This window comes from Leptinotarsa decemlineata, unplaced genomic scaffold (genome assembly GCF_025532065.1).
Source record: "Leptinotarsa decemlineata unplaced genomic scaffold, Ldec_3_MD MMD2_tig00026282_RagTag_RagTag, whole genome shotgun sequence".
In the NCBI taxonomy this organism is placed as follows: domain Eukaryota; kingdom Metazoa; phylum Arthropoda; class Insecta; order Coleoptera; family Chrysomelidae; genus Leptinotarsa; species Leptinotarsa decemlineata.
In genome coordinates this window covers 17,282,121-17,302,159 of record NW_027412668.1, presented here as the reverse complement: position 1 = coordinate 17,302,159, position 20,039 = coordinate 17,282,121, and the positions used below count along the sequence as shown (strand labels likewise).

The window sequence follows — 20,039 nt, the reverse complement described above, 5'->3', positions numbered from 1 at the left end:
AGACAATTTTAAACAAATAGTTACAACCCAAAACTTCAGGTTTCCAACTTTAAAACTGACGAAATTCAATACAATCTTTCAACCCCTAGTTTTCCCCCGTGGAGGTGGAAATTCCAGATTCCCTTTCTTGATGCTTATTCACGCTATACAAAGAACCTGCCTGCATATTTCAAGATTCTAGGTTCAGTATTTTCGCCTATACGGGCGAAATACAGTAACTAAAATACAGTAACTAAAAAAAATATTCCAACTGCAATGTAACGCGACTGCCCGCGTTCGGGTCGCGTTCTCGGCGATGGCGCATCATTGCTTAGACCGCCCCTCTACCCGCGCGTATTGTACCCCGTCGTCTTACAGTAGATGCGACGGTAATGGTTTACTGCGTTGCGTCAAGTCAATCTTATGAATGATAAATTATCTTATAAATTTTGAAGGATTCGTCCAAATTACTTTGTGTAAAAGACAAAGTTTATCTATATTGAATACTTAAAACGACAATTGTATCAATTTTCATGAAAATTTGACATATATTCTAGAATGTGTATTGTTAAAAATGTATCAAAATCAATTGTATTTATAGTTCAGTATTTTGCATATAGTGGCTACCACATAAGAGGTAGATATATACCATCGCAGACTTTTATTTAGAACTAATTACGATAAACAATCTTACGGTACATTATATGCAGGTGACTCCAACAGTATAGGTAGCGGACGCCAAGATAGCTCTCAGGTAGCAAGAATTTTTCCTACTTACTTTTACTTATCGTTTTATTATGACCAAAATAACAAAACCTTTTTAAATTGTAGCCTATATATTATAGATAGATAGATATATATAGATTCACGAATTGATGACGCATGTATATTCATTCGTCGACTCAACTGTATTGATTGGCACGAATCTTTTGAGTTTCACACAAATCGTTATTTGAAACGTTCTTTAAGCTCCTCCTCGTCCTCATTTTTGGAAAAATAACGTTTATCAAACATAAACAATATTCAAGAAAATCACTTGTGCACAACAAAACTGTAACACTCTTCAAAACGCGTGTTTCACAACTAAGTAATGGTTAATATTACTGGAGTTTTTTCCCAACACCAAATCGTTATTTTTAACACCTCGACACGTGTTTCGATCACCAAGTGATCATCTTCAAATAGGAAGGTTATCAGGAAATTATCTGAATCGATCATTGATGCCAACTGATGAAATGCTAGTTTTGGTGCGTAGATGTTGAATGTTACGGAAATCATTTTAGAAAACTCATTTCTATGTGATAAACCACATGTTCAAACTACTAACAAACTTCAGTATCATACTTTTGTTTGCCCTGAAGGTAGAATAATCGTGAGTGTACATGAAAAAAATCCTGGTTCAGATACATTGGTCCTTTAATTTTTCTCACTGTACACATTATAGATTTGGATAATTCCAAGTGCGCATTGTTAGTTCATTGCGTTTTTTTTGCAGTTTTTCGTACTTTTTTCTTCACTTTCAGGCGATCTACTTCGATGGCAATTGTGCGAATGTTCTTCATTTTTCCGCCTGCCAGGTGACGTTGACGTTGACCTGGAGCTCTTTTTCGGGCAGTGACAGGGACTGAAATTGTTACGATATTAGTAAAATAACATATCCACAAGTGTATAATTTCAAGGCCGTAGATAACTGTGTCTGACGTTTTGTCTAAGGCTGCGATAGGCATCAATGGCGATGAGACATCGAACAGTCTTCAATGCAGATGCTTTACATTGGGTTTGGGTCTCCAGTTTCATTCCATTTCATTTATGTCGGTAACTAGATTATATTTCCATATTTCTGAATCTCCTTCCTGTATAGTACTGAGTAAATCAACAGTAGTGAAACATGCACTCAGAAAAAATATCTCCTTTATCGCGATTGAAGTGACCCAAATCCTCGAAAGAACTTAGAGTTATTATTATTATCCGAAATTGTATTGTGTGTGGAGAGATTGGAAGAATTCAACCTCGTACACAAGTCAATAAAAATATTCTCGGACAGTTAAGCTGCGTTGGAAGATCTTGGCTCCTACCGAGCAACGTCTAAATTGGTAGCAAATTACCAAAAACGACTCTCGATAAGAAAACTTAACAGATTGTCTCTGGTGTGGATTCCTGGCCATACTGGTCTGGAAGGCAACGAGGCTGCTGACTCTCATTCAAAGGAGGGTGCTGCAAGCAGCTTCATCGGACCTGTCATTGGCATCGTTTTACGCCTTGCCAAACAAAGATTGATGGTAAGAAGATTTTTGGACTTCTAACAGAATCTTCCAGGATTGGCTCAGTCCAAGACGTTTATTCACCCTTCGAAGCTTGATACCAAACAGTTGTTGGATTACAGTAGGGATGAACTACGATGTCTAACAGGCCTTCTTACAGATCACTGTCATTTGAATCATCATATACAGTGTGTCGCCTCTGTTTGGAAAATGATCAAACAGCAGATCACATACTTTGTGCCTGTCCCGCTGGAGACCGAATCAGGTTTTTAGAGTTCGGCAGAGCCGTGAATAGGTGTGAGCCACAATAAACCCTTGCGGGTTGCGGTGGAGGGTCGAATAGACCCACTCGTTTTGGACCTAACCTAACCTAGTATCCGAAATTACATAGGGAGATGATAAAATATCAGAAAAATTAACAATTTCAACCGAAAGGAGAAGATAATTAACATTAACAAAGGTAGCTACCTACACTTCATTGCTCGCGTAGTAGGACATTCAATCTAACCAATAGGAACGAAGCCACCCCCACCGCTCATAGAATAAAACCGGAAACCCACTTCGCCCGTGGTCTTATTGCCTTTTATAATGTCAACCGCAGTCGTAGAATAAACGTCAGACGTATGAACCAGCACACCAAGACCAACAAACCCACGAAATAAATTCGAAATAATGATATAGCTATTATCTAATATCATCAATTTTGAAGTATCCAATCAATAGAAACCGCAATAAAACTCATCTAATCTGCTACTCGGATTTTTGTTGAGAAATTAATTAGGTTTGAACATGCCAAGATTTCAAGAAAACGATTTTTTCGTATCAAAGAAATGATATATAGATTTGTTACTTCTGAAATCACTTCAAATTATATAACTTGATAAAAAAACAATCACCAATTTTTTGCTGAGATCATTAAATATAATACAGAATAAAATGTATAATTTAATTTTCGAACCCAAATTTGCGGAGAAGATGAATTTTATTTGAGGAATGAATCGAAAATTCAGTTATCCAACACGAAATTGCCTTTTTTCAGCCAAGCTGAAATTGCCACTTTCGTCACTGCGAATACAGTGTCGCACAATATTCTTCTTGAATTTCAGACTGGTTTTCGATCTCTTCACAACTGTCAAATTGTTTTGTTGGACATCACCAGAATTATTCTCGGAGATATCAATCTAATACGAGCGAATGTATTGTAGGAAAAAAATATCAAATTTCATTCAATCATCCCGCGTACAGAAAGTATTGTAGTCAAGGACAAATATAGATTTCATTGAAGTCATTGGTGTACCTCAGAGATCCATTTTGGGTCCTCTCTTATTCATGTTATTCACACAGTACACAACTTTATGTAGTTGTATCATTATTTCAAGATCGATGAATACATAACGGCGAAAAAAAAAATAAACGCATGTTTTCATCATTTCAACCAAAAGAAAATTAGAAATCTAGTATTTCGACAAAAGAAAAAGATCCGAAATAACCCAGCTGATACAAAGAATTATTATTAATAAACAAATAATACCTGACGACAGATTAAAAAACTTTGGACTTGTTTCCGTTAATGAATGGAAATTGAATCATCTTGTGAATATAATGATTGAAAATGCATATGTTCACCTAATTAATCGCCATTTTCTTGAATAGTTAATGGCATTGGGTGATATGGTCATTAGCCCTATGTTCTGGGTACACAATGGTCATAATTCCCTGAGTCACGTAGGAAGTATTATCAATTCGCAGTTTCATCAGACATAAAATGTAGCAAAAAAACCCAATGCCAACCTGAATAATATTCGGTCAAGTTGGGTTCAAACCCACGATCTTATGATAAACGATAGCATACGAAGTTTCCATGATACGAAGTTTTTTATTGGCTCAATATGTCAAACAGACCATATTTACGCTTGTCGAAATTATTTTATAATATAATAAAAACGATATAATCATTTTACTAATCAAAAATAATACTCATCGCATTTCAGTACTGGGTTTTTGACTTGATAGGTAGAGTTGGAACCACTGGCATAAAATTACTCAAATAATACAAAGTAAAATACTACCTTTGTTTGAAGGTGGTTGACAATGTTTTGTGGTGTATTTCATCAGTTCGGACTTCCATTGTCTACTATAATATAAATTGATTTGAAATCCATGAAAAAAATTAAAAAGGTTAACCGAAAATAACAATTTTATTGAACAAAAAACTGAAATTGCAAAGAAATAATATACAAGCAACAACCAAAAAAATAAAAAATTTGAATATTAATAAAAGCTGAAAATTAAAAAAATATTAACAAAAAATGAAAAATGAAAACTAAAAGATTCCAAACCAAGTTACGTCACGACGTTTCGATTGTTAGTATCCACAATTATCACCCGAAGGCGATTGTGGGTACTAATACTATGTTATTTTTTTGTAATTTCTTTTTTTTTTTAATAAAATTGTTATTTTCGGGTAATCTTTTTAATTTTTTTCAGGGATTTCAAATCAATTTGTATTATATTATAGATGATGGAAGTCCGAGCAGAAAAAATACTATCTTTCTACGCGTGTTTCGCTAACCAAGTGATCTTAGGGTGGTTTCTCATTCATACTTTGAATTTCAATGGTAAAAATAATTTTCATCGCACCCTAATTGAAACGCAGAAACTTACGTATGTCTAGTTTCAAATTATCAGTAAAGCAAATTTCATTAATTTTTATAACAAGATGATAGCTGATACTATGATTCAATATATGTGTTATGAAAACTTCTCAATGAGATACTGATATGTTGAAATTGAAAAATTAAGTTGGACAATGGATTGGAGTGGCCTCAATATGTTATTCGATGCATGACAACGAATTCTTATTCAACTCTGTGCGAATCCAAGATAAATTAAGTTGAAAAAGGATTGTTCGAAACGTCCATCGCTTCATCAGCAGTCTAGATAGTGTTGAAATATGGGAAAGTGAAAGCTCAGTCCGTAGTGAAACTAGTGGTGAGCCTTCTAGGCTTGGTATTCAAAGTATTATCCTAATGGATTTATTAGGTATCTGAAAAATCTCTTAAAACAGGAGTTTCAATTTAGATCCCGCAGAAAAAGTTGATAAAGATGTGATGTTTGAGCATCCTCCATTGATGTTAGCACGTTTTCACATATCTCTGCTCTCTGGAGGATTATAACCACAAACCAGGAATCCCAGCACAAAAACATAGGAATGAAAATACTACTACTTCATATAAGGTCTCAATAATCGCATTCTCATACCAGCCGGTTCGAATTTTTGTATTGATAAAGAAAGGACGCCACAGTCCAGAACATAAAACTGGTAGATTTACATTCCATAAGGATAATCTTGTTAAACTGCATCAAAGTTCTGCAGGGTTGAAAAAAACTGAATGGATACCCATCACAATTTATCAATGATTATTTTCTTCCCTATTTCACAAAAATGGATGAACTCTCTGTCTGTTTTATTCAAAAGAAGTTCTAAGAAGTTGACATATTTATTAATTATTATTTGTAAAAAAATGAAATGAAGACACTAAGCAAGATGATGGTTTGTTCAATTTTGGATAATATGATCTTCAGTGCATCGAAATTAATATCACATTGACTGCAGAGGGTATTACAATTTTTACAATCAAATTTATAGGAGACACTTTTCCAAGGAGTTGGAGGGGTATAGAAAGTGATCTGTTTACGTGTAGTAGCTTGAGGTACGTTGAAGTTCTTGTAAAGAGAGTGCATCAATGGAACAATGTAAAATTTTGTATAACATAATAATACTTGATGAAATTCTACGTTGCTCCAAGGAAGGCAGACCGAATCTTTGAAATAGTGAGGAGTGATCAGTTTCTATAGCAAGCTACACGCCATCAGTCCTAAATGCAAGAAACTTCAGAAAACGCCATTGCACATTTTCCAAAGTTTCCTTTTGTACATTATAGAGAGGATACAAAATCAAAGTAGCATACTCTTAACTTAGAGCGAACGAGAGATATATAAAGTATGGGTAAGGCGGTGATATTGGTGAATGATTTACAGTTTCGCAGAACAAAGCCAAGCATTTTTCTAACCGATGCCGCGACAGCATTGGTGTGGCCAACAAATGTCAACTTGCTGTCGAACGTCACCCGCAAACGAGTATTATCTCCTCGAAAGTATAAAAATACTCAATAATATTGGCATTACATGTAAAAGAGCTAACTTTGCACTTTTCAACATTTTTTGCCAATTTATTGATTTGACACCAGTTATCTATCAGGTCTAATTGAGCCTGCAGGTAAGAGCGGCTCTCTAAACTTGTGATAGATGAAAAGATCTTCAAGTCGTCTGCAAAAAGCAAGTTGCCACACGAAAGCTCGGAGGTGAGATCATTTATGAAGATGAGGAAAAACAGGGGTCCTAGATTGGAGCTTTGTGGCACCTCAGATGGTGAAAGGTACGGTGAAGACGCAAATCCAAATAAGATCGTAGAAGTTGAGTTAGTGAGAGATTTGAACCCATATGAGCTATTTTCTCTAGTAAGATGTAGTGACTAATTCTGTCGTATGCCATTGCAAAATCTGTATATATAACGTCAACTTGCCCTTTTATGTCCATTACTTCTATCAAAAACTGCTTAATACTACAGAGATTACACACAGAATAGGTCTGGGTTTTTATTGTTTCTTTCGATCAGAAAAATGAGATTCGCTTAGGATTGTATTTAATATTTTTGACAATGGATAAGCAAAAACCTGAGCACAGTCCCTCACTAGGAAGCTAGGCATAAGATCATATCCAGAAGTAAGGTGATGATTTTTTCAAATGTATATAAAAACGTAACACAATGATATTTAGTCATAGTATCTCCTGTTGATGCTAACTTGGTTAGCGAAACGCGCGTCGTATTTTGTTTTAGTGTGAAACAAATTTTTTTGATAGATTGGTTTTTGATATTGACTCACGATTCTGTAACACCAGTATCAAATGAAAACTTTCACTTTTACTTACTGGTGAAATATTTAAAGAAGGCTGTAATCACCAACATGCCGGCAAAATCGATTTCAATTTATCTCTTTGTGTATAAAGCTTAATTACTCACTCTTTAGAGGCACTTGACAATGGCGCGAACTCTTTTGAGACGTGGAATGTTCCTCCATGCGACATTGAAGGGTTTTTAAGCGCCTTTACTGTAGTCGGGTATCTTCTCGCTCTAGTCTTCAAAATTGGGCATTCGTACTCGTTTACTTCGAAAACTGAAACCAGTATCAAATGTATTATTACCTATTGAAATCGTTTCCAACGAAACTTACGGAAACATGATGATACAGATTTGTCTATGAATGTGCCAGTTGGGCCTATCTTTGTAGATGAGTCCCACGCTGTCCTGAAATCGAAATGTCACCTCAGAATTTTCAATTCAAAATAATTGATGAGAGATATGATATTTCTACTATTGTTTCATTGTTCCACTTTTCGAATTCGACTACGAGGACACGTATCGTACAATTCAACGCGACGCGTCACGTCGAGACGGACGTTGTTGAAATATGTTGTCTCTTACAGTGAGAGGACTGGTCATGAGGGGATATCCACAGGAAGCAGTCTTATCACCCCTTCTCTGGAACATAGTTCTGGATACCCTGATTAATCACCTCAACATTAATGGATTCTACACAATTGCATATGCAGATGACATAGTTATCTTGCAGACGGGCAAATTTGTGAACACACTGTGCGATAGAGCGCAGGATAGGCTCAAATTAATAGAAACATGTAATAAGGAAAACTCACTGTCGATCAATCCCAAGAAGACTGAGATGGTCCTTTTTACCAGGAAAAGAAGTTGATCGGACTCGAAACCTCCCGAAATATTCAAAAGCAAACTAAACTTCTCTGAAGAGGTGAAATACCTTGGTACTATCCTCGACAGGAAGCTAACATGGAACTCGCACTTATAGAGTAGGACAAAAAGAGCATATGTGGCTTATGAGCAATGTCGGAGGACAGTGGGTCACGCATGGGGTATTTCACCCCGTGTGGTCACCTGGATCTACACTGCAATAATATGTTAATGTACGGAGCCATTGTATGGGAACCGAAAGCTCTACAAGCAACGGCCATCGAAAAATTATATCAAATACAGCGACTGGCTTGTTTAAACACCACAGGAGCCATGAGAACAACATCAACCGCGACAATAGAATTCATTTTAGGTCTGACCCCTCTGGACTTGTACGTTAATGACCATGTTACGATTGCGCACGGCTGATGTAAACCTCGAAGTAGGAATGGGTCAATTGAGGCTGAGCATATGGCTAAAAGCGGTTACTGCGCAACCTCTGCTGCAGTCAATCAATGATGCATTTGAACCCAGGTTGGTGTTTAATGAACTCTACAAAATACAGATAATACAGTCCAAAAAAGGCTGAGAATGTGGAGTGTACTCCAGATCACTAAGCCTAAGGATTGAGTGGGGAATGGAAAAAATACCAGCGTGGTCCAAACAGAACTGTTCAAAAAAAATTGTTTGAAATCTGTTTTTCCGTTAATCAGCTGTTGCCTCCATATGAACGACAACTGTCAGAAGTTGAGAAACTTGTGCGAGCTAAGGACTAGCGAGGTTTTACCTTTTAACGTGTGATTCCTAACACGGCTGGTATCTAAATCGCTACAAAAGAAATAACCAAGAAAGGAATTTCTGGCAAAAACATAACAATCTGCACTGGCAACAGATAAGCCCTATTAGCCTTGTACAGACAACGCGGGCGGTCGCCCTCCTGCCCTCGCCCCGTCTCTTTGCCCTCTCTCTTGGCGTACAAGAAGAGGCACGCCAGTTCCTCGCCACGAGTTTTTTCGAGTTCATCCTCAAAAATGCAGGATGATGTTGACTCCAGCATACAATTTTGCAAAAAAGTTGGCAAATATCCTCGTTCATTTGATTTTAGTCTTGCTCATTAATGTAATAGGAGTGCTCAAGACCAGGCCTGGCAGGAAATTGGCTAAAAAATACACCAAATCCAACATATCTTCATAATTTTCGTCACTGCTTGAAAAATCCATGTTGTAGTCCACACAACCAACAGGTTACTGACATCCTTTCTCGCCGCCGTCCCACTCCTCTGTGTGCATTGCATACGCCATGCTTCCACTACGTCCATGCCATGCCGAAGTCTCGTCACTGCTAGACGCTCGTTCTGTGTGAATTGAGCCTTATGCGAGCGTGTGAGATGCTGGTCTGCTTTGGCTCATTGGAGACACGATATTTCAACAATGACACTCTCAATGCAGAATTTCGGGGCGCGTCTGCCTTTCACAACCGGAGTCACGATTAGAGAAAACAAAATCCTGGTTGGTAGGCCGTGGTCGACTAAAACTTCAATTCAGTTCATATTTCTAAAAAACAATAAATGCTTAAAATTAGGGAGTATAACTAACTAAAATGTATTATGAAATAACAGAAATAAGATAATTTCAAGATAACACCTAACCTTTAAAAAAATGACAATGAAATGCAGTCATATATAAAATTGGTTGCAGAAAATACTTGTTGAAAACGAATAAAAATGTAACATAGGATCTTTCATTAAGCACTTCCTGTCTTTAAATGTGAATACAACAAAGTATGTGAGATATTTATTGAAATTTTGTATTCATTTGAAAGACCTATCGATGCCATCATATGTGGAATAGAACACGTTCAACAGATGTAGCTTCACGAAGACTCTATAGAAAAACGTACAAACTATGAAATTCCACTAATGAATTTTTTTTCAGTGTTAGTAGTAGTAGTGGTAGTAATGGTGGTATCCGCAATCTAATTATATATAATGATACTATTGTGATATATCGACTTTTTCCCAAGTTTTGTTAGTATTCTGATTTTTGACAGTAATTTGGTTTGGTCATTCGTATCATTTTCAACAGAATGACTGAAACAGCTGATTTTAAGGTTATAGAGAGAATTTAAGTCCAATAAATGGTTTGGTTTATATAACTCCAATGTTGTTTCCAAATATGCTAATCTATAACTGCTGATTAAATTGTTTTGTAAGGTTTTCAGGGGTTTGATTATCGAAGTACCAACCATTTCAGTAGAATATGTGTTATATTCGAGAATAATGGCGAATGCTCGTTTTTTATTGGTCCCCACTTTTGCTGGATTGTTCTGATTGCCTTCCCCGCCATCACCCCCATTTCCCTCTCAAATTATCTATACGAATTAACACTGAGCTCACCAGTTAGTCGGTGCTGAGACTTCAATAATATAACCTTCGTACTCATAGTCAACATACATACCACTAATGATGTCTGCCGCAGTAGCTGACGAAACAGTCGGTACTACAACTTATGTTTTTTCAAGCAGTTCACATGAGCATGGCCTCCCTATTTCCAAATAATCTTTCTTATTTTAAAATAATCTCCCATTAAATGAAAGTCGAGAAGGTGAGATCAAGAAATCTGGGAGGCCATTGATAGGAACAGGTTCATTCATCACTGAATGATGATCCCACAAATGATAATAATATCAATAAAATGTTCAGAATCATAGTCAAGAACTGTATACGACATAAGGAAGATCAGCAAGGAAAATCGAAAACCGTAATAGATAAAAGTTGATTAAATTAGGAAAAATTGGCTATTTTAGAATTTATTCAATAGTAAGTGTTTTGAAATTAACAAATTGAACGATTATGATAATACATCGGTAAAGTTGTTGCCTATATAAAAAGGCTAACTCATATAGGACGATTATTTTCTATCGATATTAAATCAATAAATCAATGATTCATCAAAAGTTGGACTTTTTATCGACCTTTTTGGGTGTTTTCACTTCTCACAATTTGAAATAATATTATAATCGCAATGGAGAGTTTTTTACAGGTGTAGAAGGGGCAAACTTTCTACTTAACTCCGAGAAGTTACTTATCTCAATGTTTTGGAGACGAAAATCTTAGTATCTGCCTCTGTCTTCATGATTGGAAGAATCTCATGATGCGCGCAATTTTTTTTGGGGTAAACTAAAATGTTTCTTCTCTCCACACCTCTATGAAGTTCTCCATTAGATTTTTTTTTCAGATTGTGGATGGTAAAAGTACCATAGAGAGGTCGATGAAAACTTTGATTTTCTCCATAAAAAATTAATTCATATATTGTAATAGAAATGTTTTTGTTTCTGATAATGATATTTCAAATTGCAATTCTTCAAAAGTTCAGCTTCGTTAGATTCTTGTTGATTATTTCTTTTTTATTATTTACCCCTTTTTAATAGCTTCATCTCTATGTATATTTGTTTGTTTGTAACTGTCAAGCTTGGAATCTGTATTTCACAGAATTATCGACATTTTTGCTTGAACTATTCGCAGGCAGATGGCGCTGTTCGTAAACTCCTTGATATAATTCGAACTCACTTTACATGTATTTCTTCATTTGAAAACAGTATTTTTTTATCAACATGCGCACCTGCTGCCTTATTTGTAACCCTCCTTTGCGCGCCTGCTGCCTTGGGCTTGGTAGCTGATTTTCAGGATCCCTCTCCGGAATCGGAAAATATCAATGATCATTTTTCTAAACAATATTGATCCCAAAGTTTAGATAAAATAAATATAGTTTAAAAAACAATAAAAAACACGCTTTTATAGCATACGAATCTGAAAAATGAAAAATAAATATAGTTTAAAAAACACGCTTTAAAAAAACATCGAACTACAAAGTTGAGAATATTTTTTACACGCTTTATATTAGCTTCACCTGTATGTATGTATGTATGTATGTTTGTTTGCACGTATGTTTGTTTGTAACTCTCAAGCTCGGGATCTGTATTGACAGAATTATCGGCATTATTGCTTGATGGTGCTGTACGTAACCTCATTGATATTTCTTAATCTATTCGCGGGTAGATGGCGCTGTACATAACTATCAATTATTGCTTGATCTATTTGCGGGCAGATGGCTCTGTATGTAACTATCAATAATTATTGCATGAGCTATTCGCGGGCAGATGGCGCTATACATAACCTCCTTGATAGGTTGTTCAAAAGAAAATCAAAATAAAAAACATATTTTGAAAATTATAAGTGTTAGCGAAATTTTGTAATACAGATGAAATATTTAAATATTTTCAATTACCCGTGATTCAGTACAGAAAAATGTTTTGAACGAAATGGAAGATACATTTTAAAATCTAATTCGATTATTTGAAAGCAAACCAGAATATGGATTTCAACAATGAAAACTTTATCGTAAATTGTATACCTAAAATAAATTCAGTTACTTAAATATTTAAAAAAATCGAGAAATTACAATTATGGTGCTTGACATACATATCAAATCAAGAGATTGATTTGAAAAATAAAACTATTCACTGAAAAAATATTTTTAGTCCATTAATATTTTGAATGAAGCTTCAAATCAAAACATCAAGACTGAATTGTTTTTTGAAATTATTACTGAAAATTTTCTCTTTACTTCCAAACAAATTTTACAACTGTTCGCCTTCTGTTGAAGCCTTACGGCATCTCAGTATTACTATAGAATTTAAGACCTCAAACTTTATTATGTTGTTTGAGAGGAATTTCACATTCGTGCGCAGTCTGTTGAAGATTTATAATACTGGTGACTAGAACTTAAAATAAAATTATTTTTGACAATAAATCGGACTAAAAAGTGAAAAATAAATATAGTTCAAAAAACTAAAAAACACGCTTTTGACGAAAATCGAACTTAAAGAATATCGAACTAAAAAGTTAAAAATATTTTTTTCAAATAAGCAACAATAACGGACGAAAAATACTAGTATTATTGTGAAAAAATCGTGGGCATTTCGTGCCATATTTTTTGTATATCAAGCGCCTGTCGCTTTTTTCACAATAATACTAGTATTTTTCTTTCGTTATTGTTTTATGCTTATTTAAAAAACATTCAATATTTCAGTTCGATGTTCTTCAAAAGCGTGTTTTTTAATTTTTTAAACTATATTTATTCAAGTTCTCTCTGGTATCTTTTCGATATTTATAATTTTTTTTTTGTTGCTGTTTATGTCACTCTTGACTTTCAATTTCGCTCCTATAAACAAAGATGTTGTAAATGTAAATGAATAGTTGATCAATTTATTTATTCCTGCAAAGGTATACGATTGGGCGAACCATTTGTGTATTCATTCATGAAGAAACTCATCAATATTATTGAAAATTTACTTACATTGTTACCCAGATGTAATCAAATAAATAAATGAATCCAGTTATGACGGTGAGTACACATTCCATGATTGCCAGCCAGTTATTTCCTTTTCCCCTAAGAAACAATAAAAATCCCCCGCAGAGCCAATACGTGAAAAAAGCTGTAATGGCAAACATTATCCACGTTTTGGGTCCTATGCGATGCCATATCCACCATGACACCACATCGAAAAAAGTTATGAGCCAAAAAGCTGAAGATACTGCCAACAAAATAATTTTTGTCACCATATGTAGAGGAGTCGAATAAAGCAGGATGGCGAAAGTCAAGCAAAATGCAGAAAGTATCTGAAAACAGAAAGAACAATTTTATCATTTTACTGTTGACAGCTTTGAAAATTACAATTTTCCACGTAACGGAATATAAAAGAATTTTTAATTGGCTTGTAGTTTTTGAATGAATCTTGTTTTTATTATGTACGTCATGTAGCTTACTCAATGTGGCTTTCCATTGCTTGTTGTCAACTGTCATTGACTTCGAATTAGGGAAAGAAGTTTTCTGGGGTTGTTTTCCGTAATAAAATAAAGGTCTAGTAAAATAATTGTGTTTCATACAAAAGGATATTTTTTGTTAACATACAAATGAGTATCAGTACTTGATTGTATTTTTTCAATAACTGCTGTTCCAGCAGTGTTATTATTTCTGGAGGGAATATATTGTAAATACATTTATTATTGTATTTCTATTTTGTCCCCTTCAAAGTTGTCCTCCTTAGATATGATACTCTCACGCCAGCGATTCATCGATTCATCCATCGATTCGGTTTTCTCCTCAATCATCGCAAAACGCCGTCCTTTCATGGGTGTCTTCAACCTTGGGAACAGGAAAAAGATGCAGGGGCCAAATCTGGTGAATACGGTGACTGAAGCATGATTACGGTATTGTATTTCACTATACTGGGCGTTTTTTTCGTATTGCTTTTCACAAGCAGCATATAATTTCAAGATGATAGCGCAAGAAATTGCAGATCCTCTCGCTTGGATGATAAACTTTATCATTTTGTACGGAACAGTACCAAACATTTCAACAGTAGCAGTTATAAAACCATTACACAAGGAAGATGACAAGTTGGGCATGAACAACTATATTATGGCCAAATATTGGAAAAAAATATTATGGAGAAATACCGGAGAAATGCAGCCTTCTATCCCAAAAGCGATTAGGATTTAGGGCTAAATCAACAAACATGCAATTGTAAAGTATCGTCAGATTTGAGTGACACCATTGATAAAAAAAACCTTCAGGACTTCGGCAGAGCTGTACTCCTACCATCTGACCTGAAAGACCACTCACCATACAATCTTATCAGCTTCGTTAAGAAGCTGGGTTTATTTGGTCGAGTGTGAATAGGTGTGAGCCACAATAAACTCTTACGGGTTGCAGTGGAGGATCAAATAGACCCATTTACTTCGGACCTAACCTAACCTCCCTGAAGCATTATCAGACACGCTCATTAACATCATTGCTTAGGGTAGGACTCATAAGACAAAAATTCGAAATTTCGAAGCAGTACCAAGATGACTACTGAAAATAGTTTTCAGAAAGCTTTGAAGATATGATACTAATAATAATAATAATAATAGCTTTATTGTGCATAAATTACACACAAAAGGTAGGGGTTAGCCTATGGCTATCTTCCACCCCTCCTGCTAAGTAATACAAATAACATTTATGAGCAATAAGGTACCTAATATAATTCAATTTTCTTCAGCGGCAAAATTAAAAGAAAGAGTATGATAAATACATCTCAGTTTGCAGAAAAGTAAAGGAAAACACTACACTACAATACATTACTCCATGCTGGTCAACAAAGTTGATTTCAAATGATGTTTCACTTCATATAAAGATGAATTCAGGAGAGGAATAATCCTGTTCAAAAATAACGGTGCCAGATAGGAAATGCATCCTTCGTATTTAGATGTGACATGGTTTGGAATGTTGAAATTATTGAACCTGGTATTGATGCTACGGATATTATAACGACGTACTATAAGCTCTAATAAATACAGGGGTATTTTGTTTTTGATGAGTTTAAAAAGAAATATTGTGATCAGATATTCCATTCTACACTTTATGTTTAATTCTCTCAATCCTATCAGAAAAGGAGTAATGTGCTCTCTATAAGGTACACAGCAAACAAAACGCATACAAGAATTTTGAATGCGTTGCAACTTTTGTCGATTATATTCCGGTAGAAAATTATAATACACTGGAGCGCAGTATTTTATATGTGTATAGATGAGGGATTTGACTAGTTTAAGTTTCATTTCGGTTGATAGTTGATATTTAAATTTTTGAAGTGATTTCAGTTTGAAGAACGCTATTTCAAATATATTTTGGACATGGTCATTGAAGTTCAAGTTTTGATCGATAATCAATGCGAGATTTTTCGTTGAGTCAACCCATTCAATGTCCGTTTGATTCATTCTGAGACTATGTTGTTTGATCTGATAAGTCTGTCTCTGAGGGCCTAAGCAGATTGCAACAGATTTGTTTGGGTTGATACGCAAGCCATGTTTTTCAGAATAAACTTGAGTGTTTTGGAGATCTTTGTTAATAAGTTTAAACATAATGGAAAATCAAAAATGAAAATTACAAATAATAAGGGCCCAAGACTACTACCTTGGGGTACTCCAGATGTGATCGACCTCGGATATAGCTATTCATTAATTCCAAAGCTCTTTCTTGAAACCCTATGAATTTCAATTTCGCAAGAAGAAGCTGAAAATTGACAAGATCGAAGGCTTTGCTTTGATCCAGGAGAACTAGGATCGACGGTATAGATTTATCACCATAAGTACATATATCATTTATGACTTTCAATAGAGCCGTATGTGTACCATGTTTCGAACGAAAGCCAGACTGTACTTCTGGTAAGATACTATTGAAATCCAGGTATTGTCTGAACTGTAGAGAAAGTATTTTTTCAAAAAGTTTGGAAAATGTAGGTAAGATGCATATGGGACGAATATCATTAAAACTTTCAGGTGTGAATATTTCAGGTATCGGAATGAGATTGGCAATTTTTCACAATTCAGGAAATGTACCTGTTCTCAAGGATTCATTGAAAATGTGTTTTACTTCCTCTATGCAGAAAGGCAAGTCATTTTCAGACTAATATTATCTAAACCCAATGCCTGCGATTTCAGAGATTTCAGAGCATCCCAGACATGATCATTAGTTATTTCAGTAAATGAGAATTTCCAGTTACTTCCCAGTCAGTTATACCGAGCATATCAATTGTATTGCAATGTTCTACTTCCATCCCATTACTGACACATATTACATCTATCAATGAAGTCTCAATGAAGTCTCAATGAGTCTCGATGAAGCTTTTCACTGAGACTCATGATGGATGTTCGTCAGATATTTTGCAAAGATGTCGTCTTTAAGCAACATTTCAACAAACATGAACGTAGCTTTTGACTGTTAAATATAAATCAAAAAATCAAGTGGAATAAATTTATAAAAGTGTCCTAATCTCAATTCTGAAATCGTTATGAGTTGAAGAAAGTTAGTCTCACTCTCAATCATTCCCTCCAGATCAAAAGTAATGTAAATTTCAATTTAGTAAGTGAATACGTGAACAGTATATCGACTCGCCCTGGCTCCGCATGAGTGCAATGCTGATACTAAATAAACATGTCAATGCGTGCAATCACTGCTAATTATAAAGTGCTATAAGACGAAGCGCGGCCTTCGACGCGCTATTTATAGGCACGCGCCGCCGGCCGCCCGGCCGGTACCGTTGCAACCGCTATTTCCCTGCATTCCAAATCTGTAATATGTTCGACAATATTTATTTGAATTATATGCTGTAAAGGACCGTATTGACCTATACTGAACTATATTAAATGCATACTGTATTTAAGGTACTCAATTGGATAAGGATCAATGTTTTTATGCTTAAAACCGCTTCGTAAATAAGCCATTATTTCTCAAGGATAAAAATTGGTTATTGTTGGTTAACTCTGAGAGATAGGCTTATAATATCGCGGACTTTTTTGTAGACCTTTTCAAAGTGTACAATAATGTAGTAAATTTTTTGATCTATCTCATAGGGTTTAGACAGCGCAGCGTTTGCAATGTAAGAGCAAAAAATAGTGTTTATTTACGACATCACATTAGAGACCTAAGTATAAAATTATCAGTGTTTCTCTACTATATCATGCATGTTTTATATACTTGAATCTCCCTTTATATTGAAAACCCGCTTTGGAAAAATGCGTAGTTTTGAAGATCTAAGCATACAGACAGCGCGAAGCGACTTTGTTTTATATTTTGTATATTGTTTATATTATGTAGTGGTAACAATATGTTACCGAATAAACCAAATTTCAAAAAACAGGTACTTACCAGCTCTATGCATCTGACAAAATTACATTTTCCCGAAATGAGGCATGCACAGAATTTAGGTTTATCGACTGCAAACATTGGCCAACTCGGGGACGTGTATTACACTACTAAATGAAACAATGGTGAATGGTTTTCTGAAACTAGAGACTGAAATACTTTGTATTTCTTAACTGAATACATTGACCGAATGGGTTAACATAACTGAATTTAACGCAAAATTAATCCTTAATGTTTTTCTGTATTGAATTATCATGTTGATGTCATTTTGACAATACGCAAGACGTCTGTCTCTCAGACAAAGAGAAGGCCGATCTGTCAATTCGTTCCAAATACTACAAAATGATCATGAATCTAAAAAATATGTAACTATACTGAGTACAAGATATAACATTCTCTCTTGTATTTTGTTATATGATCTTTCGAATATCCGGATTTATTTTCGATTCGCGGATGTCTGCCATCTTATCAATTTTGATCTATGCGTCTCTTGAATTTAGAACCATGATGTATTACTTGTCATGTCTTGTCAGAATGAAACAACCTCTGAAGATACATTTTTTCACTGACATTCTACAGGGTGAGTCAACAAGATTCCCTCGGTTCATTACTATCAGGGAAAACAATTTTTCGAATTGTTACACTTTTTTCGCAGTCATATCGATAAATACTATTTTTCAAATTATTTTCTCGCATACTGGGTGATTCAGTTGACCGTGGCCAACCAAAGTTATATATTTTTTTGAATAGAACATCCAGTATATAAATACCTCATTCAATTCCATATTTCTTCAACTTTCTAAAGAATTTTTGTTTAATTTTCCTTGCCGCATTGCCAAGTTATTTCAGAAAAACCTATTTTGTAGGCAATATTTTTTCAATTCACCAACCGCATGTCTATAGCAATCAAGTGAATTTTTTCAGAAATAGTTAGTCAACATCACTACATTTTTGTCAGAGGTATACAAAAAAAAACAGTTATTTTACAAATTATACTCAGTTTTATTAATTGTTGTAACCACAAAAAATTCATTTATTTACGTTCACTTACTCAACATTTTTTCAATATGAACAATAACGCCTAAATTTTTTGTTGAATAAAGAAGTCCAAATGATTTCCAACATAACGACCATTTTCTGCAACACATAATGTCAGTCTTTTTTTAAACGAATTCTCTACCAGCATATCCTCTGGGATTTCCCTGAAAGCTCTAGTGATTTTTCGTTTCATGTCTTATATAGATGTTGGAGGAGTTTGGTAAATATAGTCCATTTGATATATCTTCATGAAAAAAATATTTTGCTCAGGTCAGGTGACCTGGGTCGCCACACCACAGGCCCACCTCTACCTATTCATTTCTGATTGAAATAATCGTGGAGGTATTTCCGTACGTCAGTTTCAAAATGTGGTGGTGCATCGTCATGTTTTAGCCACATTCTAAGTCTTGTTCCATATAGAATCTCGTCCAATAAATTCGAAAACTCACTCATGCCGAAGAAATCTCACTTATTTTCTTCCAGTGAGTTGCCCATCCAAAAAATATGGACCGATAACTCTTTTCCCGAGAATTCCACCCCAAACATTCAGTGATCAACGCTATTGATGGAGGTTTTCCGTTGCAAAATAATGTATGTTATGCCGATTCACAGTTCCATTCAAGAAAAGTCGCTTCATCAGAAAATAACACGAAATCGAAAAAATCATTTTCCTGATTGATCTTTTCTGAGCCCCATCGGCAAAATTGAACACGTTTGCTTTCCCTCAACTCGCATCAATTGCATGTGGTGAGGATGAAATTTGCGTGCACGTACCATTCGAAACACGCTGGTTTGAGACAATGCTAATTCCCTTCTCAGGTCTCGGGTACTCACATGAGGATTTTCAACAAGGTGAAGAGCAATTTGAAATGTATTCTCTTCATTTGTTACAGGGCAGATACGTTCGAACTTCTCGTGATTGACATTACCAGTTCTTTACAATTTTGTTTTTAGAGCCTGAAATGCCCTTCCATCTGGTTGTTGTCTTTCGGGAAACTTCCCTTTGTAAATTCTAGATGCAAGAAGGCAGTTTCCGTCACTTTCCCCCAAAGCATAGACCATTTGCACCATATCTTCTAATACATAATGAAAATGATTCAATCTACACGAGAAAGAAACTTCTACACATGGCGTTATTGACAAATTCCGAAATTAATTTTTTTTGTCAGATGATTTTTGTATAATTCAATG

At 35.1% G+C, this 20,039-nt stretch overlaps 2 protein-coding genes across 2 annotated transcripts in view; one reads left to right on the top strand and one right to left on the bottom strand.

Moving 5' to 3' along the window:
* Window positions 1-20,039, top strand: part of Adsl (Adenylosuccinate lyase) — a 115,569-nt gene that overhangs the window by 63,117 nt on the left and 32,413 nt on the right. The window lies entirely within an intron of this gene.
* Window positions 1,378-18,302, bottom strand: LOC111509645 (uncharacterized). Its single transcript, XM_023165421.2, has 5 exons — window positions 17,814-18,302; window positions 13,422-13,744; window positions 7,535-7,608; window positions 7,324-7,477; window positions 1,378-1,603 (listed from the first exon to the last, which is right to left on the bottom strand). The coding sequence occupies exons 1-5, from the start codon at window positions 17,889-17,891 to the stop codon at window positions 1,450-1,452; spliced, it is 783 nt and encodes a 260-aa protein (XP_023021189.1). The 5' UTR covers window positions 17,892-18,302; the 3' UTR covers window positions 1,378-1,449.